The sequence below is a fragment of the Phocoena phocoena genome, chromosome 3, assembly GCF_963924675.1.
Source record: "Phocoena phocoena chromosome 3, mPhoPho1.1, whole genome shotgun sequence".
NCBI lineage: Eukaryota > Metazoa > Chordata > Mammalia > Artiodactyla > Phocoenidae > Phocoena > Phocoena phocoena.
This window is the reverse complement of record NC_089221.1, coordinates 168,256,694-168,276,971: the sequence shown is the minus strand read 5'-3', so window position 1 is coordinate 168,276,971 and position 20,278 is coordinate 168,256,694. Positions and strand designations below refer to the sequence as shown.

Sequence of the window (20,278 nt, the reverse complement as noted above, 5' to 3'; positions counted from 1 at the left end):
ATCTGATCCTCTAACCTCCGGAGCACGTCTACTTTGTAATTTGAAGTTTTCTAACTCAGAAGCCACCAGCAGGTGGGGCCAGGTCCTCGCAGAGCCATCTGTCCCAGTGTGGGCTCCCGGATCGAAGCGATCCTCCTGGGCTCCTCGGTTTTGTGTACTGGGAGCCTGCGGGCTCAGAGCCTAACTTGTTCCCGGGGGCCCGGAGCCCCCAGCCCCAGCAGGGCGACTGTCACCTCTGTAGCCAAAGAGAAAGCACCAAAAGAGGGAGAGGATGAAGGAGGTTGCTGCTAGGATCTCTCCCCTTTCATCCCAGTGCCTCAAAGGGATTAACAACGTGTGAACAGACTTTTATGACAGGGACGACAGACTTCCAAGCCCCAGGGTTCTAGGGGCGTCGGGGGTGGAGTCGGAATCCCAGGGTCGGTGCAGACAATTAAAACTGATTGTGCCTTAATGGATGCAACTGGAAAATGGGCAGGTGCAGGCTCGAACTGGACGCGAGCCGGGGAAAGGCCTGGGCCCGGCGCCCCAAGGACAGCTCGTCCTGTTTCCAGGCGCAGATTTGGGGAAGGAGGCAGGATGCGGTGGGGGCGCTAATGGACCAGGCCTTGGTGGAGGCGCGTCCTGGACAGGATCGAAGTCCTCCCATCCGCCCTGTGGCCGGAGGGACCAGACCATTAGTGGGACGAACGTAGACGTCTGGAGCCGGGCCGGCCCGCAAGAGCGAGGTGACCTCAGGTTCTCCCTGCGATGGGGTGGGGGAAGAACCTCTTGGGTTGGGGTTTGTGTCTTGGCCCTTTAATGAATGGTTGAAAGGAAAAAGGAAAGGAAAAACAATCCAGGGCGGGTTAGATGTGGGGAGGACAAGAGGGGTCCTAAGGGATTTGGAAAATGGGTGGGGGTCCTTTAAGGAGTCTGTCCAGTGGCTTCGGGCGGCAACGTTCCTTTACGAGGGGGCGGGGCGTCTGTGGGGCCCCGCCTCCTGGGGTGTGCCTCACCTTTAGGGGGCTGCGCCGGAGCTCCGCGCGGGCGGGGGCGTGGCAGAGCCTATGGGGCGTGGCAGAGCCTGGAGTGGGCGGGGCATTAACGGGGCGGGGCCGGGCTCAGAGCCCTGGCTGAGTCTCCCGGCGGCGGGCGGTGGGGACCGAGTGCGGCGGCGGCGTTGGCATCGGCGGGAGCAGCATGGATTGGGGCACCGAACTGTGGGTGAGTCCGATCCGCCCGGCTCCAAGTTCCTCCCTTCCTGGGGTCCAGACCCCCGCTTTGCCCTGCAGTACCCTAGAGGGTCTCTGCGCTTTCCCTTCCACCGACCCCTGGAATCCCCGCTTTCCGCCCTCATTCGGAGTTTCCTAGGGCGTTTCAGGACGCCCGGGAGCGGAGGGCGACCTTGCAGGAGCGGCGTAGGGAAACTGAGGTACGGGGTTCATAGTGAGGAGGGCAAAAGAAGTCCTGGGACCAGGCCGGAGCGGCCGGGAGAGGTCACCTATTTTGAGCGCCCTGACTGGGCCGGCGGCTTATCTTACGGCCCCTGGGCCCCTGCCCGCCCTCCGCCTGTCCGACTGGGGCGGGGGAGGGGACCCTCTGGCCACTATCAACCCCACGTGGGACCTGGAAGTACAGACCGCCCTCACGTTGCCTATAATCAACAACCAGGGGCTTGGGACCCTGTAGGGGGAAGGGGGCTGCGAGGTTCGGCCTCAGCCCCCTCCCCCAGCCCGCCCTAGACACTGGGAGGGGCCGCCACCTGACCGCCTCGAACCTGTGCCCTGGAAGTCCCAGAAATTTTCCCCTTTCCTAGCCGGGACCTCTGACCCCTCCTCTTTCTGGGGACGGTGGCACTCCTCGGTTCCTGGGTGTCCCAGGGTAACTAGATCGCCCCCCACACCAATGCTGGGATTTCTTTTGGAGGCGCAGTGGAATCAGTGAGGGAAACTGAGTCACCCTTCGGGGCACCCGGGGAAGCATGGCAACCGGGGAACCTGGTGCCCACCCTCTGGCCATTCAGAGGCCCCCCAGGCTGCAGGCAACCCTGCGCCTCTGGCCCTGACTTACGCCGGGCCGGCCGGATTTTCTGGAATCTGGGGGGGGATTAGGGGAGCCGGGGCAGGGGGAGTGGCCTTGTTCCATTCCACACCTCTCTTGGACGTCGGGAGAGGGGACCCTGTAGTCCAGCTGGGGCCCCGCCCCTGTTCCCTGGCCCTTCCCGGGAAGGGGAGGGGGTTCCCGCGGGTTTCCTGCCTCCCCCCGCGCCGCTCCGGGGCGGGGCCGGGAAACCACGCCTTCTTGGAGCTTGGAGCGTGGAGGCTCCCCTGCCGCTTGGTCGGAGGCTGTGGGGTCCCAAGGTCTTGACCCTGGTCCTCCCAATCCCCCGCTAGGATCAGTTTGAGGTGCTCGAGCGGCACACGCAGTGGGGTCTGGACCTGTTGGACAGATACGTGAAGTTCGTGAAAGAGCGGACGGAGGTGGAGCAGGCTTATGCAAAGCAGCTGCGGTGAGACCCTAGGGTGGCCTCGCCCTGGGGTTAGGGGGAGCGGTTGGAGGGCTGGGGGCTCAGCCTTCCTGCCTCTCTCCGTAGGAGCCTGGTGAAAAAATATATGCCCAAAAGACCTGGCAAAGATGACCCAGAATCCAAGTAAGAATGAAGAGGGGACTGATGCAGGGCTAGATTTGGGAGGGCAGGGGGTATGGGACCCACTTCTTCTCCCTCAAGCTGGGCCACCCAAGCAGACCCCTCACTTCTCACCCAAGTTCCACCTAGAGGTATGAGCTTGGATGCAGAAACCGTATTACCTGTGTTGGAATTCTAAATCCACTACTTTCCAGCCAAACTGCTTCCGCCAGTTGACTCAAGTTCTCCGCCTCTATTTTCCTCGCCTGTTAAATGGGAGAGGCTCCAACAGTTACTAAATGAATGACTCTGGGCAAGTGACTTAAGTTTTATGCCTCTGTTTTCCTCTCCTGTGAATTGGGGATGATGATGATGTCCTTGTAGGGGCTCATGTGAAGATGAAGATAACGTGTTTAAACAATGCCCAGACCATTTCACTTTATTCCAGGTCCCCAGGTCCAGAATCCAAAAAGCTCTAGAAATCAAAAGTTCTTTTGGTCACTTGTTTGGAGGCAACCTCCGACCTGAACTGACTTGATGTTTATTACGTTCATTATGGTCTTGGTTTTTATCCCACTTAGCGTGGACATTAATATTTCTCCTTGCAAAAACACTTATAGTATTTGGTTACAGGATGCTGCCGCTGACACCACTAGGGTGATGCAAAAAGATGGTGTAAGCATGATATCCCCTTTCTAAAACCCCCCAAATTCTAAGAATTGTGAGTTCTTTGTCCCCCCCAAGGGTTGGGGATGCAGACCAGAATATATCATTGCTTCTGGGGTGAATGTCTTGGGGCTCACATTTTCTCATACAGAGGTGGGTCCTGGGGCATGTGGCTCCTGGGGACCCTGACCCTCAGCCCCTGTCCCCCTCCACCGCATCCCAGGTTCAGCCAGCAACAGTCATTTGTGCAGATTCTCCAAGAGGTGAATGATTTTGCGGGCCAGCGGGAGCTGGTGGCCGAGAACCTCAGTGTCCACGTGTGTCTCGAGCTGGCCAAGTACTCACAGGAGATGAAACAGGAGAGAAAGATGGTGGGTGATCCCCTCTCTGGGATTTCCCAAGGGCCCCTGAAACCAGGGTGAGCCTTATCACCCCCTCTTTCCATAGCACTTCCAAGAAGGCCGTCGGGCCCAGCAGCAGCTGGAAAGTGGCTTCAAGCAGCTAGAGAATGTGAGTTTGTGGGTGTGGAGAAGCGTGGCTCTGGCCCCGAGCAGCTGGGTGAGGGTTGCCAACCCACAGAGGTATCCCCTTTGGCCAGGACGCCACCTCTGCTGTGGGTTTCCAGCCCCGACCCCCATTTGCTGGGTGACTTCCCACCAGTCCATGAAACTTTGGTTGGTGGCTCCTTCATTCTGGTTCTGTCCCCAACACAGAGTAAGCGTAAGTTTGAGCGGGACTGCCGGGAGGCTGAGAAGGCAGCTCAGACGGCCGAGCGGCTGGACCAGGATATCAATGCCACCAAGGCTGATGTGGAGAAGGTGCCTGTGGGGTCTGAGACACACTTGGGGGTCAGGGTTGGGCAAGGCTGGAACTGGGCCATGACCCCCACCTCGATATTCCTCAGGCCAAGCAACAGGCCCACCTTCGGAGTCACATGGCAGAAGAAAGCAAAAATGAATATGCAGCCCAACTACAGCGCTTCAACCGAGACCAGGCTCACTTCTATTTTTCCCAGATGCCCCAGATATTTAATGTACGTGCTCCACACCCCCAGCCCCACCTTGCCCCTGAAACCCCAGAGTTAACCAACTCCTACACATTTGTCAAAACCCTGGCTGTAATGCCCTAATCTCTAAATTGAGAAGGAATTAGAAACAAATAGTCAAAGTATGCTCCGCTTTTACTCAAGCTGTTCTTTCTGCCAGATTTGTCTTTCTTTCCTTTTGCAACTCCTACTTATTCTTCCAAGCCCCAACTCTAACAACACCTCTGAAAGATCTCAAATTTCCCCTCTTCTGTTTCAGCCTTGTACTCTACTCTCTGTCCCAGCCCTGGGACTGGCAGTATTGGTGCTGGGTCTGCTTTTTCTTGAAATCCCTGGCTTCACCTCCTTTGAGAAGCCTTTCCTGACTCCCTAGGCAAGGGGAGGGGAGGTCCTCAAATTCTCTTCTGAAATCTCCCTGGCCTCCTGTTTCTTCCCTGACCACACTGAGCTGGAAGTCTCTGTGTTCGATTCTGTGTTTCCCTGCCAGACTGGGCTTGGGGCTGGGGCCAGTGTGGGTCTCCATCATGCTCGTGTAGTGAATCACTCTGCCACCAGCCCTTCCATCAGCACCCCTGAGACCCCACACCCCTGTCCCTGCAGAAGCTGCAGGACATGGACGAGCGGCGGGCCACCCACCTGGGGGCTGGGTACAGGCTCCTGTCAGAGGCTGAGCTGCAGGTGGTACCCATCATCGCCAAGTGTCTGGAGGGCATGAAGGTGGCCGCGGATGCTGTGGATGCCAAGAATGTGGGTGCCTGGTCCCAGTGGACCACAGGGGCGGGGGGGGTGGGAGAGGGCAGGAGGAGAAGCCCAAAGGCTAGGCACCCAGTCTTTCCCGACTGCCCCTCTCCATCTCCTCCCCCAGGACTCCCAGGTCCTAATCGAGCTGCACAAGTCAGGCTTTGCCCGGCCGGGCGACGTGGAATTTGAAGACTTCAGCCAGCCCATGAACCGCGTGCCCTCGGACAGCAGCCTGGGCACCCCCTCAGATGGACGGCCTGAGCTCCGAGGCCCCGGTCGCAGCCGAGCTAAGCGCTGGCCCTTCAGCAAGAAGAACAAGGTGGGGGCCGGGGCCCTTGGGGTGGAGGGGATGGGTGTGAGTGGAGACAGCAGGGGCCCCCACTGAGTCAGCCCCAGCCGCCGGAACGCTGAGTCCTGGGCAGGAATTTTTCTCTTGGCTGCTGGCCCGGGCTGGAGGGAAGGAAGGCGGCCGGGCAATTGGCCTGGGAGTCCCCTGAGGCTGGGGAGTGGGGGGCAAGGAGGGGGGCCTGTGGCGTCTGTCTGCTGCTTCTCGGGATGCTGGGAGAAGAACTGCTTTGGGTATTCAGGGCTGGGTGAGGGATTGGGACACCAGCCCTAGGGACTCCCCCCTGGGTCTCTCCAATCCTCCGGTGCATCTCTGGGCGCCCCACCCTCAGACTGGTTTTTTTCGGGATTTTTAGCTTTCAATGTCAGGCACACACCTGGACACCCTTGGCTTCTTAGATCTTTGACAATCCCCTTGTCCCTAGTTTATACCTTTTGACTCCTGTTTTATACTTTGGATCCCTCTTGGTGTATACTTTGATACCCTTCTTCAGTTTATACGTACCGTCCCCCAGCTTAAACCCCAGCTGTAACCCTTTTGGTATTTCATGCCTTTGACCCTTCTCTCAGTTTGCCCTTGACGTCTATGGCCCCATATTTGTCTGAGACCTTGATTCCTGCATGCTTCTCCCTCCACCTTCTAGACTGTGAGCCCAGAAAGCTGGGGAGGGGGACAAGAAACATGGGCCTCCCTGTACCCCCAGTCTCCATTCTAGAAACTGGACATAGGATGCAAGGGAGGTGGAGGGTGGGGGAGGGGTCTGGCCTTCTGGCTCACAATCTAATTAATGCCCTCCTGCCACCTCCCAGATTTTTGTGTTGCTCTTTGCATGCATTTTCTGTGTGTGTGATTGTACATCTTGAGTTGTGGTTTTCTTACTTTTTTTTTTCTTTTCTTTTCTCCATTTGGTTTTTTTCCCCTCTTTCTTTATTGCATCCATTGTCCTTCCGTTCATCCGTCCTTGTTCTCTACGTCCTCCTGCCCCCTCCTGACCCATGTCCTCCCTGGCCCCTGCTGGTAGCCGCGCCCTCCACCCCTCTCCCCCCTGGGGGGCCCCCTGCCCTCGGCATTACCTAATGGACCCCCGTCCCCCCGCTCCGGCCTCGACCCCTTGGCCATACTGAGTGAGATCAGTAAGTCAGTCAAACCGCGGCTAGCATCCTTCCGCAGCCTTCGAGGCAGCCGTGGGGTAAGTGAGGCCTCCGGGGGAGGAGGAGTGGGCGGCCCCAGCCTGCCCAGCGGCCGGGTGGCGGGACCCTGGGCTCGCTTCCTGCCGCCGGCTGGGCCCCCTCCTTCCATGGCCCCACCTGGACCTGCTTTGCTCTGTGCATGGCCTTGCCCCCCAAGAACCTTGGGTGGGGAGGAAGGTGGACTTGGTGTGTCTCAGTCATGTCTTAGACCCTGGAAGCTCAGACTCTGTGTTCCCGAGCTCAGCCTTCTTCCACCTTGCAGACAGTGGTGACTGAGGATTTCAGCCACTTGCCCCCGGAGCAGCAGAGAAAGCGGCTGCAGCAGCAGCTGGAAGAACGGAACCGTGAACTACAGAAGGAGATCGACCAGAGGTAAGGTGAGGGGGTGGGCAGGTAAGGAACAAGGTGAAATAATAAATGAATTACATTGAAATGATACTCGAAGATCTCCTCCCCAACAAACTCCAGGCCCTGATGGGTTTCTAGGTGATTCCTACCACACTTAAAAGAAACGCTGACTTCCCATCTTACATAAGTCATTCCAACAAACAGAAGAAGAGCGAAAGCTGCCAGCTCATTTAGGAGGCTGGTGGAATCTCAATTCCAAAATTGGGTTAGCAAGAATTCAAGAAGATAAAATTATGGACTTATTCAATTAACTTATGATCTTAGATTGCAAAATCCTCGCCAAGCAAGTCCAATGGTGTATTTTAAAAAAAAAAAAATTATGCGGTGGTGGTGATTGCTCAGCTACATGAATGGATTTAATGCCACTGAACCATACACTTAAAAATAGCTCAAATGGGAAATTTTATATTATGTATATTTTACTGCAGTTAAAAAAAAAGACCACAAAAAAATCATGATCATTCGGGTGTTATCCCAGTAATGCAAAGATGGTTCAATATCAAAACATCTATCAGTCTCACTTACTTCATTAATTGGCTAAAAGAAAAAGAAGCATATGGTTATTCACTTAATAACTCAAAACACTTAACGTAATAACGATAAAGAAACCTGCCAGATTAAAAAAAGAAAATCTTTACTCACTCTTTCCAAGCAACAAGATTCTCTTCCCAGTCCTCTTACATAATAAGAATGACGTTTGCCACTTGTGGACAGACAGCCAAATGATGTTTTGCCGTTTGCACAGAACTTCTTGTACAAAAACGGCTTTTATTGGTGTAAAGTTCTATTCGAGAACTCTGTCATTCCTGAGTTTTTATCATGGGGGGATTATGGGTACGTGCTCTGGAGTCCAGGCGGACTGGCCTTGAATTCTAGTTGTTTCCGGTTTCCTCATCTGTAATGTGCATCAGGTGCTAGGACTGGAAAGAAGTTGAACCCAGGTTTGACATAGTCCAGAGGACCATGCTTATAACCATTACATGGAGGAAGTAGGGACAGGGGGCTAGTGATAGTAATACTTAGCGTTTAGAGAGTGTTACTGTATGCCAGGCACCATTCTAAACCCCTCACGTGCATCATTAGAATTCCCGTTTTCCTGAGAGATTGTGAGTAGAGGTAGGAACCTGACTGTCCTGTTTAGTGCTATATTTCTAATGCCTAGGACAGGTTCCTGGTATGTAGTATGCACTCAGTATATATCTGAGTACATAAAGGCACTGTTCTCGTCTTCGCGACAACTCCCAGGAGATATATAGACATAGCTATATAGGTCCCATTATTCTCTTTTTCAGACGAGCATACTGAGACACAGTTTCAGTAACTTAACCCAAACTCACATAACTAAGAAATGCCCACCCTGGGATTTGAACCCAAGCTATGAAGCACTGGCTGAGCTCCCTGAAGCAAAGCCCACATTTTTTGTTTGTTAAATCACATGGGATTCTTTCTCCTCCGTCTGTCTCACCCTAGGGAGGCCTTGAAGAAAATGAAGGATGTATATGAGAAGACACCCCAGATGGGGGACCCGGCCAGCTTGGAACCCCAGATCACAGAAACCCTGAACAACATCGAACGTCTGAAATTGGAAGTACAGAAGTATGAGGTCAGGGAAGACCCTGGGGAGGGGCGGGGCCGGCAGGCCTGGCTGAGTCACTTCTTGGGGGAGGGAGGGGGACAGGGAGGTATTGGGGGGGCTGCTTCAGCTGTTTCTCATCACTGCCTTGGGTGTGCATGGGTGATCTCAGGAAACCTCCAGGCCAGAGTGGGCTGACCCCAGAGCCTGGCCATGGAGCTGACTGTGCGGTCCCCTCCTCTCAGGCTTGGCTGGCAGAAGCCGAGAGCCGGGTCCTGAGCAACCGGGGGGACACCCTGGGCCGGCACACTCGGCCTCCAGACCCCCCAGCCAGCGCCCCACCAGACGGCAGCAGCAACAGCAACAACGGATCACAGGATAAGGAGAGGTGAGCAGGGAGGCCGGTGTGGGTCTGTCCCCGGACCCCGGGTGAACCTGTCTCCACCTGCTTTGCCTTCTCCCACCAGCTCTGAAGAGCCCCCCTCCGAGGACGGTCAGGATGCTCCCATCTACACGGAGTTCGACGAGGATTTTGAGGAGGAGCCTGCATCCCCCATAGGTCACTGTGTGGCCATCTACCATTTTGAAGGTAAGGACAGCCTGGGTGGCGCATCGGTGGCTTTGGGGGCGGTGTTTGGGGCGGGGTTCTGTTGAGATCCGCCTCCAGCAGACCTGAGCCCACCGCCGCCCCCATGACAGGGTCCAGCGAGGGCACCATCTCCATGGCCGAGGGCGAGGACCTCAGTCTCATGGAAGAAGATAAAGGCGACGGCTGGACCCGAGTCAGGCGGAAACAGGGAGGTGAGGGCTACGTGCCCACCTCCTACCTCCGTGTCACACTCAACTGAACCCTGCCAGAGGCAGGAAGAGGGGGGGCTGTTGGCTGCTGCTTCTGGGCCACGGGGGGTGCCCCAGGACCTACGCACTTTATTTCTTCCCCCGTGGCTTCAGCTGAGACCTGTGTAACCTGCTGCCCCCAGCCCCACCCCCCCACTCCTCACCCCACATGGACCCGCTGTGCCTTCTACCATCGATGTACATACTCATGTTTCGAATCTTTTCTTCCTGCCGCTCGGCTGGGGCCGTTTTGTTTTATATAAAAAAATGATGGAAAGCTCCGGTAGTCTGTGCCTTATTAGGAGATTTGGATACCGGGGTTGGATATTCAAATACCACCCTCCTTAAGGGCCACACAGGGAACGAGGAAGGGGAAGCGAACTTGGGGACACCATAGACAAACCCTGCCCCTTCTTAGGAGTTGGGTGCTTGTCTCTGACTCTAGTAGGGAGGAGGGTGCCAGACATCACCCCTTTGGTGTTCACTGCAGCTCACCAAGGACAGGTAGCACCTGTTGAGCACCTACTGTATGCCAGGCATTCTTCACCTATGAACTCATTCAAACGTTGAGCTTTCATCCCCACCATAACCCCTAGAAAGTACACAGCCCCACTTTTACGTTGAAGGCCAGCACAGAGAAGTCAGGTGATCTAGTAGAAGTCACACAGCTTTTTTTTTTTTTTTTTTTTTTTTTTTTTGCGGTATGTGGGCCTCTCACTGTTGTGGCCTCTACCGTTGTGGAGCACAGGCTCCGGACGCTTAGGCTCAACGGCCATGGCTCACGGGCCTAGCCGCTCCGCGGCATGTGGGATCTTCCCGGACCAGGGCACGAACCCGTGTCCCCTGCATCGGCAGGCGGACTCTCAACCACTGCACCACCAGGGAAGCCCAGTCACACAGCTTTTAAAACATATTTGAACTCAGGCCTCTTACAGATCTGCAAGTTCTCTTTAACATTAAAAGCCACACGTTCACCCTTTGTGGGATATGCGAGGGGGCATGTGGGAGAGGGCGTCCAGAGCCTCCAGACATCTGGGTCTTCTAGTGTGGGGAGGAGGCTGCCCTCCACCAGGATCAGTGTGCCTTTTTAGGGCACAGGGTGGGTTCTTGCAAACCAGGTCCCCTCCTGTGAGGCAGGGCGCAGGTCCCCACTGCATTTGGCTGTGTGAGGAAGCTTGGGCGGCTTCCTTGGTCTCCATGGAAGCCTTGGTATCCCAGCGTGAAGATGGGGGGGGGCGGTCTGTGCTCTCAATGGTCAGGCTCCAGGCGCTGCGACAGGACGGTGAGGACGCGCTGGAACTTCTCAAGACGTGTGGCCCACGGCGCCCCAGCTCCTTGGCTCCCCCAGAGCAGCCTCCTCAAGAAACCAGTGGTCAGGGCCTCTCTCAGCTCCGGGTGGGACCGGAATCCTGGGGGCGGGGCAAGGTGGGGCTGGGGGCAGGGCCCAGGCAACTGCCTTGCCCCTCCCATACCTGCCTTGTTCCCTCGGGACTTTGACCCCGGAGGGACTCAGCCTGAGATTACCTGGACAACTGGGTAGGGTTAGCCAGGAGGGAGCTCCTGAGTCTGCAGCAGTGGGGGTGGGGTGGCTGAGGGGCTCGGTGGGTGCACCGGGGCAGTCTGTTCCTGGGGCGAGATCCTGGGGGACCCACTTTAGGGGTTGTACCTGGAGATGGAGCCACACCCGAGGGTGGGATTTGGGGTCCGGGCCGTCCTTCGCGACAAACTTGGGGGGGGAGGAGGTCGGCCCATGTTGGAGGGACAGGGGGTCTAAGGTCACCAGTGAAGGCAGGGACGACCCAGGTGGGGGATCCTGGAGGCTGGGCTGCCCCAGGGCAGGAGAGGGGTGTGGCTCTGAGCTCAGCGGGGGCGCCGTTCTATTCTACCAGGTTGAAGGTCTGAGTCATTTGGAGGGAGCTGGGCATTCTTGGTGGCGGATCGAGATCCTCTAGGGGCAGGGCCTTCCCTGGTGGAAGAGTGGGAGTGGGGCCCTGTGGGCGTGGCTCTGGGGGGCTGGGCCGCCCTTTGGGGGCAGAGGGCACCGTTTCCGTCTACACTGCAGGTTGCGGCGTGTGTTAGGGTGAGAACCCCGTGGGGCCGGGCCGTCCCAGTTTGGGTGGGGCTCTGGGAGGCGTGGTGGGAGGCTCTAGTTCCTGGCCCGGTGGGTTTGGGGGCACCGAGTTGGAGCATGAGGGGTGTTCCGGGACCCTCTGGCAACCCGGCGCAGAGGAGGCGCTCACCTCGCAGGCGCCGAGCCGCCGCCTCGCGGAATCTGGGCGCGTCCCGGGCCACCAGACGCGCCCGGTGCAGGGTGCGCAGCAGCCGCTCGCAGCTCTCGTCCAGGGGCCCGGGGAGTTCCTCGCCCTCCAGCAGGCGCACCGCGGGCGCCACGTGCGGCAGCGCCACCTCCCCCGGGTCGCAGGGTCCTGTTGGGGCAAGGGTCTGGGCTGGGCTAGGGGCAGAGGGCGGGTCCTAGGGTGAAGAGGATGCGACATACATTGGGCCGAGGCACCCTAGGACAAAGCAATGGTTGGGGTCTGGGTCAGAAACAGGCTTGAGCCTGGCCCAGAGCAGGGCCGGGGAGTGGCCTAGGGCAGGGGCGGAGCCTGGGACAGAGTGAGGGCGGGGCCTAGGGATTAGTTCCTGACCGAGACTCGCACAGAGGGCGAGGAGGGCGGAGCCTTGCTTAAGGGGCGGAGCCTAGGACCGAAACAACGGGCAGAATGTAAGGCCAAGGTGGAGCCTAGGACAGAAGCGGCGGGGTTTGGCACGAGACCCAGAGGCCAGAGCCTAGCATAGAGCTGGAAGTGAATCAGGGGCCGGGCTTAGGGCAGGGGGCGTGGCTTAGGAGAGAAGCAGGGGCGGGGACCTAAGACCCGGGCGGGGCTTAGGACAGGATTGGGATTCCGCTTAGTTACCACTCATCGAAAAATGCCACTCACCGGCGCCCTCATCCAGCGCCCGCATCAGCGGCTTCAGCTCCTGCTCGAAGGCCAGCGCAGCCTCGGTGTGGCTCCTTCGCAGCTGGCGCCACGTGCGTTCCAACCGCGACACCTGGAGGAAGAGAGCTGAGCCCGCCTCCTCTCCACTTTTTCCCATCACTTGCTCTCTGGCCTCCTCCCCATCCCCGCTTCCCACGCACCTGGGGCATGAGCAAGGCGCCCATGACCGCGGCCAGTCCGGGCAGGTCTCCCGCTGCCCCTGGCCGCAGCGCCAGGGCCAGCTCCACCAGGCCCCTCAGGGCGGCCGCGCGCTCCTCCAGCGGCCCTGCGCAGCCCAGCACTGCCAGCGCCCCCGCCAGTGCCAGCGTCTCGAGCCTGTGGAGGCGGAAGGCAAGGGTCTGGGGGCAGTGGGGAGGTTTGCAATGCGGGGGTGAGGAGGGACAGTCGGTGGCATTGCCCATGCCCCACCTCCCTAGGGGACCGTGAATGGGGAGATTTGGAGACCCTAGGGATTCCAGGTGGCTGGCTTACCTCTCCAGCAGTTCCAACCTCAAGCGATGCCCATGGGGAAGTGTGAGCAGCTCCAGACCAGAGGCGACCCCCATGGCGCCCTGCTGAGCCTTGGTCACTCCCAGGAGGCCAGTCGCCTGGCGATGGGGGGCCAGGGTAAGAGTAGAGAAGTCAAGGGAGCAGGGTGAGTATACAGATGTGAGGTGGGGTTGGCCCTTGTCCTGGCTTCAGCCCCTGCCTGGGGAGGAAAAACCTCTGTAGGTGACCCACCTGGCAATCCACCAATAGCAGGTGGAGAGCGGTGCTCCCAGGATGGTGCTCCAGGAACAGGCCATGGAGAGTATGCAGGACTTCGGTTTCCAGAGGCCGATTCTGGGAGCCCAGCAGGCCGAAGGGGTTGTCAGGTGGGCAGAAAGAGACCTCTGCCTGCGGTCTTGCAAAACATCTGTCCTCCTCCTCAGCCTCCCACCATGGCGCCTCTGGCTCTGGGCAGCTGTGGCCAGCAGGTGTTCCCTGGACCCTGGGCACTCGGGGCACCAGCTCACAGTACGTTGGGGGGCGTCCAGAGGCATCAGGCAGCATCAGTGAGGATGTTCGAGGTGGCTTGGTTGGTGCCTTGGCATGAAGCTGCCCATCAGAGGCCCTGAGGCTGTCAGCAATAGACCCCAGGGGAACGGGCACCTTTAGCAACACGGAGTCACTACCTGTCCGAGGCAGGGCAGATGCAGGCATAGTGGAAGCTCCTGGGTGTCATACAAGAGGGGGTGAAAGAGGTACACAGAGAAGATAGCTGGGAGGGGTCAGTGGCTTCATGGGCTACTAACCTCCTGGTTCATCCACTCATTCAGCCAATAACCAGGTATCCCAGCCTATCTTGGTGTGGCTTTGAAATTGAACAACTTCACCAACATCAATGCTACACACTTACCAATGGTTTGAAAATGAACTTTCTCTGACACGTATGTAGTTTTGCAATTTTTGAATACTACATTTCAAGTTTGAATTCTTTGTTTTTGCCCCTCTGATTGAAGATGGTAAGCCCTGACTGTACGAAATTAAAATGAAAAATGTCATTCAAAATTCACAAAGCTACATAAGCATCAAAGAAACTGAATTTATCAAAATTTCAAATGATGTCTTTTGTTAAGTTTGTGGCATATTTACTTCTGAGGTTATTGGAACTTAAAACTGCACCCAGACTTTTGGGAGACTCTGTATTTACTAAGCATTTAAGTCGACCCTGTTATAGGGGCTCAAAACCTCCCCACGGTTCCCAGCTCGCTCTGAATAAGGGCCAAAGTCCTCATATTAGTCCAAGAAGCCCTCACAGTTTGAGCCCAATCTCTCGTGACTTCCCCCTCACTCCCAGTGTTTCTGCTACACTCACCTCCTTTTGGTTCAGTGAACAGTTCAAACTCTTGTTCTGGCCCCAGGACCTTTGCAATGGCTATTCCCTCTGCCTGGGTCATTCTCATCCAATTATCCACATCGTTCCCTCCTTCATCTCCTTCAAATCTTTCTCCATGGGACCTTTCCTAACTACTACTTAAAATTGTAATACTCATTACCATTCGCATACTCCTTACTGTGTCCTGCTTTTAATTTTTAACCCAAAGCATACGTAATTGACTCATTTTTGTTGTTCCTGGCCCTTCTTCCTCTAATAGGATGTTGGCTCCACTTGAGCAGGGATCTTTGTCTTTCTTGTTCATTGACATATCTCAGCACTTAGCAGAGTGTCTGGCACACAATGAGGGCTCATGTTGAATTGGGGGGTGGTGTGGACAGGGCAGTCAGGGTATAAGGGGGACTCCTCCTTTATGTAGGATGGTCAGGGTCAGCTGCTTTGAAGAACTCACATTAGATGAGAAGGAGTCAGCCAGGTAAAGATTAGGGAATGGGCTCTCCAATGGTGAGAACAGCAAATGCAAAGGCCCTGAGGCAGGAGCAAATTTGGAAGGTTCCAGCAACTGGAAGGAAGACTATGTGGCCAGAGTGAGTACGGGATGTGAGAGGAATTATTAGAGAGGTCAGCCATGGTTAGAGAACAGAGGGCTTCTTGGAATCATCATAAACCCACATTTTTAAGCACCTACAAAGTTCCTTAGTCCTGTGTTTTTTCATTACCATGACAACATTGAGAGCATCACCATCTCTTTTTTCCAGGAGGTTAAGTCACCTGCCAAAGTTCACTTGGGTAGTGAGTGGCAGAGCAGTCTCTGAGCTATGTATTGTCCTGGAAGACCCTTACCTGAACCAGGGTGGTCTGCTGTTGGCTGCCCCATATGCTCCAAGCCTGCGGGCTGACTGTCACTCCGCTTCCTAGCCCTGGGGACAGAGATGGGGGAGATGTGTTGTCCTACTCTGCACAGAGCAGCCCCCATCAACACCCATAAAACCTTACATCCCATCATTCGGAACCAGTGGATCCCAACCAGGGTGCCTGATACCCCCAGGGGACACTTGGCAATGTCAGGAGACATTTTTGGTCGTCACAACTAGGGGGATGACGTACAGAGGATTCTACTGGCATCTAGTAGATAGAGGCCAGGGATGCTGCTGAACATCCTACAATGCACAGAACGGTCCCCCACAGCCAAGAATAATCTGGCCGCAAATGTCACTAGTGGACAGTGCCGAGGTGGAGAACCCTGGGGGGTGTTGGGTGTCGTCAGGGAGGTTGGGAGCCTGTGGTACCTGAGTGGCTCTGTCCAAGCCGGGCCGTCTGGAAGGGTGTCTTCACTAAAGCTGCGTCGAATAGGTCCTTGCCGCGTCACTGGCCTGGATGCCACAGCTCCCGTGGCCTGGGACAGTGTACGCTGGCCGGTCACATAGCTGCGAACCAGGGCAGGCAGGCTTGGGAAACGCTCATCCTCCAGCTGAAAGAGGGCTGTGGGCCGGCCTGGCCGGGGGCGCAGGGCCACACGGAACACCTCGAAGTGTAGGACTGAGCCCCGCCAACGGCAGGAGATCACAGGGTGGCCCCCACGGGACTTAGATGCACGAACTAAGAAGTCACCATCTTGCTGGAGGAGGGCCTCAGCCTTCTGGGGATGGAGGACAGGGGCAAGGGGTTTAGGCATAAGCCTGTATCAGTAGTTAATGATGACTCCCCACCCCCCTCCACCCACTCAAAAAAACCCAGAGACTGGATACCATTGTGTCAGACCATTTCTTCTTTTTTCATAGGCATACCTCTGGACTACATTTCCCAGGCTCCCTTGCAGTTAGCTGTCATGTGACAAGATCTGGCCAATGGTATGAGGGCAGGAGGGCTGTGGGGAATGTCCCGACCTGACCAATAAAATTCTCCTGTACAATCCTACAGGTTCTGTCCTGTCAGTTGATGTCCCCAAAGCCCTAGGGGGTGGCGAAGACACAGGATGGAAAGGGCTTGGGTCTGACTCATTTTGGAGCTCTGCATCCCCTCAAGTTGTGACATGAACTAGCCCTTACATTTTTTTTTTCTAATATTTATTTATTTAGGCTGCACTGCGTCTTAGTTGCGGCATGCGGGATCTTTAGCTGTGGTATGTGACTCTTAGTTGCAGCATGTGGACCCTTAGTTGCAGCATGCATGTGGGATCTAGTTCCTCGACCAGGGGATCAGACCTGGGTCCCCTGCATTGGGAGTGTGGAGTCTTGCCCACTGGGAGTGCAGAGTCTTCCCTGGACCACCGGGGAAGTCACACCCTTCAATGTTGATCAAGTCTGGCTGGTGACATCTTGGGAATGTTTTTTACAGCCACTAGCCAGCACTGACTTATGCAACTTCCAACCCAAGGACATGCACTGAGCTTGCTATGCAAATGTGGCTTCCAGAAAAGCCATTCACTGGGTCCTTCCCAACAGACTGTGGCCTTTAAATCAACCTTTAAAATAATGGTCAAGCAGTCTTATGCCAGCCATCGTGGCTGGTGTGAAAACAGGGGCTGAGGGCCACAACATTGCAGAGGGGAAAAGTGGAGCTGGTGATGGGGGCTGGGGACTGGACAGTATGCACAATGGGCACATGTATAGCCCTTGTTATTTGCCAGGCACTGTTTTAGTTGTAAAATGTATGAACTCACTTCATCCTTTACCAAGGTTAAGAGGTAGGTACTATTATGCCCATTTTACAGATGGGGAAACTGAGGCCCAGAGATATCGAATACCTTGCCCTAGTTCACACCCAATGTGAGTTGTAGGGATGGGACTTGAACCCAGGCTGTCTGGTGCTAAAGTGTGGTGTTTTAACCACTAAGCTACACTGCCTCTCGTGATTTGATTGGATACCCCAGGTCCTGGAATTCCTGAAGGTGACCCCTAAGTTGGAGATGAGGGTGAGGAACTTTGGATTGAGAGGGAGATGGGCCCCTGGTGGCCACGGGTGGCCTGGGATCCAGAGAGAGAAAGCAGAGCCAAGGGGTGGTTTGCGGGGTCATTAGGACCCTCTTCAATCCCCAACACCATCCTCAACACCATCCCAAAGGAAGTGAAAATGTAAATATAAGAAGTGACATGCCACACCAATGAAGCTTCAAGACAGCCCCCAGGCCTTGAGCCACTCTTTCCGATAGACCTTGACCCTAAGCCCCTCATCTGGGATCCAGGAGTACCCAGTAAGTCAAAGGTCAAAGGGGTGAGACTCCCCATCAGATGGTCCTGAGGTCCTGCAGGAGGCAGCGGTACCTGGCGGGACAGTGGGCCGTGGTACCAGGGTTGGCCAGCAAAGTCCTCTCCATCCTGTGGCACCTGCATGGAGCTCTCAGGGGCAGAGGGTGCAGGGGCTGTGCTTTGTACTTCCAACAGGCCCCAGTCTTCCTCATCTGTAAAATGGGAGTAGTTACTCTTGAATCCTGAGCATCCGGCTCAGCCCTTCCATGTTCCTCATGGTTCTGAAGACAGCAGCCCATATCTTATTGAGCCTTAAACTGCAACTCTCTCTGTATACGCATATATAAAAATATATATTGTATTTTAATATATAGTATATCTTTACATAAATTAATATAATATTTAAATATTTTAATGTATACTATATAATATTTTAATATAGAATATTTTTATATTTAAAATATATAAATATAATTATATATAAATATTTATATTTAAAATATATAAACATTTTTGTATGACTATTTATATATTTATACTTTAAGTTAAAGATGTTACCCATAGTCCGATTATATATCTTAATTATAAATTATATCTGAATTATATTTGATATATATATATATATATATCAGATTAAAATCTGGCTATGAGTAACTTTAATTTAGAATAGGCTGTGATTTCATGGAAAGAGTCATGCATGCACTGGGATTCTTGCAAAGGGAAAAGACCTCTGCATTGCTTTCAAATGTAATGCAGTTTTTTTACGCAGATGACATACTGCTACGTTTTGGCGAAATTTAATTAACAAATTCACTCAAACCAACATTCATGGGGCACCCACTGTGTGCCAGATGCCCCTTCTCGGCACTAGAGACCTAGCACTGAACAACACAGACCAGGATTCCTGTCCTTAGGGATGTTCTAGTAGGGAAGACTGTGATTGGAAAAATAAGTAACTAGATGAGGAAGTATAGGATAGATCCGAGAGACCTAAACAAGAAACTGAAACCAGGGATGGGGTATGAAGATTCAAGGGTGGAGTTAAGATTTTTCCATAGGGTGGCCCGGGAAGGTCTCTGTTGGTGAACACTGGAAGGATTTTGAGGGAGCAAGCCAGGTGGTTCTTGGGGTGAAAGAAATTGTAGGCTGGAGAGAATTTAATTTACTAAAGTCCATAGCATCTCAGTCACCTATATGCATACTCAAGGATTCTTAGATTGTACAAAAATCTAACCCATAGGTGCCTTTCCAATGTAAGGCCACTTTTTTGTTGTTTTTTCTGTGGTATGCGGGCCTCTCACTGCTGTGGCCTCTCCCGTTGTGGAGCACAGGCTCCGGACGCGCAGGCTCAGCGGCCATGGCTCACGGGCCCAGCCGCTCTGCGGCATGTGGAATCTTCCCGGACCGGGGCATGAACCTGCGTCCCCTGCATCGGCAGGCGGACTCGCAACCACTGCGCCACCAGGGAAGCCCCATGTAATGCCATTTTTAAGGACATTAAAGGGTCATATTTTTGTAGACTTGTCAGCAAATAAGCATTTGCAGATTTTCATATTTTGGAGCAGATCCATTTCCTTATTACTGCAGTCAAATTTAGGTCTCAGGTGCTTTAGGACATGTTAATCATGGCGCAGGCCTCAGGCCCCGGTGTGTCTCAAGTGTCTGGTGGAAAAAACTGCCCTGGATGGGAGGGAAGCAAGCAGTTTGCTTTTTGCTTCCCCTGCCCCCAAGATCTTCTGGGCCTGGCGGGGTCTGCAGGGAAATAGCACCCGGATTCTTATGACCTGAGTCAGCTGGGCTGAGGGCCTGAAAGGGTCAGGAAGTTCCCAGACTGGCCCTAGGTGGCTTAAGGGGCGGGGGAGCTGAACAGAGTGCTGTCTCCCGGTGCCACATACCTGAAAGCCAGGTGTGTCTCCTGGATGCCTGAGCACTTCCTGTTTGTCACCTGGCCAGGCCCAGCCTTGGTCTTAAGAGTCCCCGGACTCCAGCTTCCTCTGTCTTAAGTGCCCCTTAGTGGGTGTGGTGGTGCGTCGCTGACAAGGCTCTGATTAGTTCAGGGGCAGCTCAGAGTGGGCACAGGTCAGCCACAGGCCATTTAAGTCATCCACCTGCCCTGCGTCCTTTGGAATAATTTCTGGATACCTGGGCAGAAGAGAGAGGAACAGGGCAGAGTCAGAAGAGGCGGTGGGTGAGAGGCAAGCTTGGGGAAAGGAGGAAGGGGATTATTCATGCTCTGTTGGCCACATACACGTACACACATGTGCAGGAGGGCAGCCACCTGCACAGAGACACAGGGACACAGGTGGACGCGGAGCCTCAAACTTGAGCAAACATTGACTGGTTGAATGCTTACTGCGTGCCAGGCTCTGTTCTAGACCCCGGAGAAACAGTGATGAATGAGACCACGGCCCCTCCGGTGGGCAAGACACAAAACAAATAAGCGCAGGATGAATGAAGAAGGTAATATCTAAGGGTGAACAATGAAGGTGATAAAACAGGGAAATGTCAAGGAGGCTGGCTGGGGCAGGCCACCTTAAACAGGTAGTCAGGAGGCTCTCTCCCACCAGGTGACGTAGGAGCTGAGACCTCAGTAGAGGGGAGACAGTGATGCAAAGATGTGGAGAAAGAGCAGTCCAGGTGGGGATACGGCAAGTGCAAAGGCCTGGAGCTTGCTTTTTACATCTTACATCATCGGGGAGACTGGGGGGGCTGCGTGCTGTGAGCCAGGAGTGAAGTGGAGAGCAGTAAGATAGGCAGAGACGATGCAGGAACTGGTGGACCTCGAATTTTCATCTCAGTAGGGTGGAAGGGGAGCT

The 20,278-nt window shown here is 54.8% G+C and overlaps 2 protein-coding genes across 3 annotated transcripts; one reads left to right on the top strand and one right to left on the bottom strand.

The window, feature by feature from the left end:
• The first annotated feature begins 1,130 nt into the window (after window positions 1-1,130).
• Window positions 1,131-9,695, top strand: TRIP10 (thyroid hormone receptor interactor 10). Of its 2 annotated transcripts, XM_065873156.1 has the most exons (15): window positions 1,132-1,206; window positions 2,376-2,491; window positions 2,576-2,632; window positions 3,498-3,645; window positions 3,722-3,784; window positions 3,988-4,092; window positions 4,179-4,307; window positions 4,920-5,066; window positions 5,185-5,379; window positions 6,428-6,595; window positions 6,859-6,968; window positions 8,475-8,607; window positions 8,823-8,965; window positions 9,045-9,166; window positions 9,277-9,695. In XM_065873156.1, exons 1-15 carry the CDS (start codon window positions 1,183-1,185, stop codon window positions 9,423-9,425), a joined length of 1,809 nt encoding a protein of 602 aa, XP_065729228.1. In that variant the 5' UTR covers window positions 1,132-1,182; the 3' UTR covers window positions 9,426-9,695. The 2 variants fall into 2 exon arrangements, with proteins under 2 accessions (XP_065729229.1, XP_065729228.1); XM_065873157.1 differs by lacking the exon at window positions 6,428-6,595 and having other exon boundaries at window positions 1,131-1,206.
• A 967-nt stretch (window positions 9,696-10,662) lies between these two features.
• SH2D3A (SH2 domain containing 3A) lies at window positions 10,663-17,606 on the bottom strand. Its single transcript, XM_065873839.1, has 9 exons — window positions 17,538-17,606; window positions 15,564-15,913; window positions 15,118-15,194; window positions 13,137-13,609; window positions 12,888-13,003; window positions 12,557-12,731; window positions 12,357-12,468; window positions 11,655-11,840; window positions 10,663-10,823 (listed from the first exon to the last, which is right to left on the bottom strand). Exons 1-9 carry the CDS (start codon window positions 17,604-17,606, stop codon window positions 10,663-10,665), a joined length of 1,719 nt encoding a protein of 572 aa, XP_065729911.1.
• Between the last annotated feature and the right edge of the window lie 2,672 nt (window positions 17,607-20,278).

Coding starts and splice junctions, on each gene's coding strand:
- TRIP10 (XM_065873156.1), top strand. CDS start 1,183: ATGGATTGGGGCACCGAACTGTGG. Junction 3,785..3,987: donor GCTTCAAGCAGCTAGAGAAT/GTGAGTTTGTGG, acceptor TCCCCAACACAG/AGTAAGCGTAAGTTTGAGCG. Junction 8,966..9,044: donor GGATCACAGGATAAGGAGAG/GTGAGCAGGGAG, acceptor TTCTCCCACCAG/CTCTGAAGAGCCCCCCTCCG.
- SH2D3A (XM_065873839.1), bottom strand. CDS start 17,606: ATGCAGGTGCCACAGGATGGAGAGGACTTTGCTGGCCAACCCTGGTAC. Junction 15,914..17,537: donor ACGGCCCACTGTCCCGCCAG/GTACCGCTGCCT, acceptor CTCCATCCCCAG/AAGGCTGAGGCCCTCCTCCA. Junction 15,195..15,563: donor GCTTGGACAGAGCCACTCAG/GTACCACAGGCT, acceptor CTCTGTCCCCAG/GGCTAGGAAGCGGAGTGACA.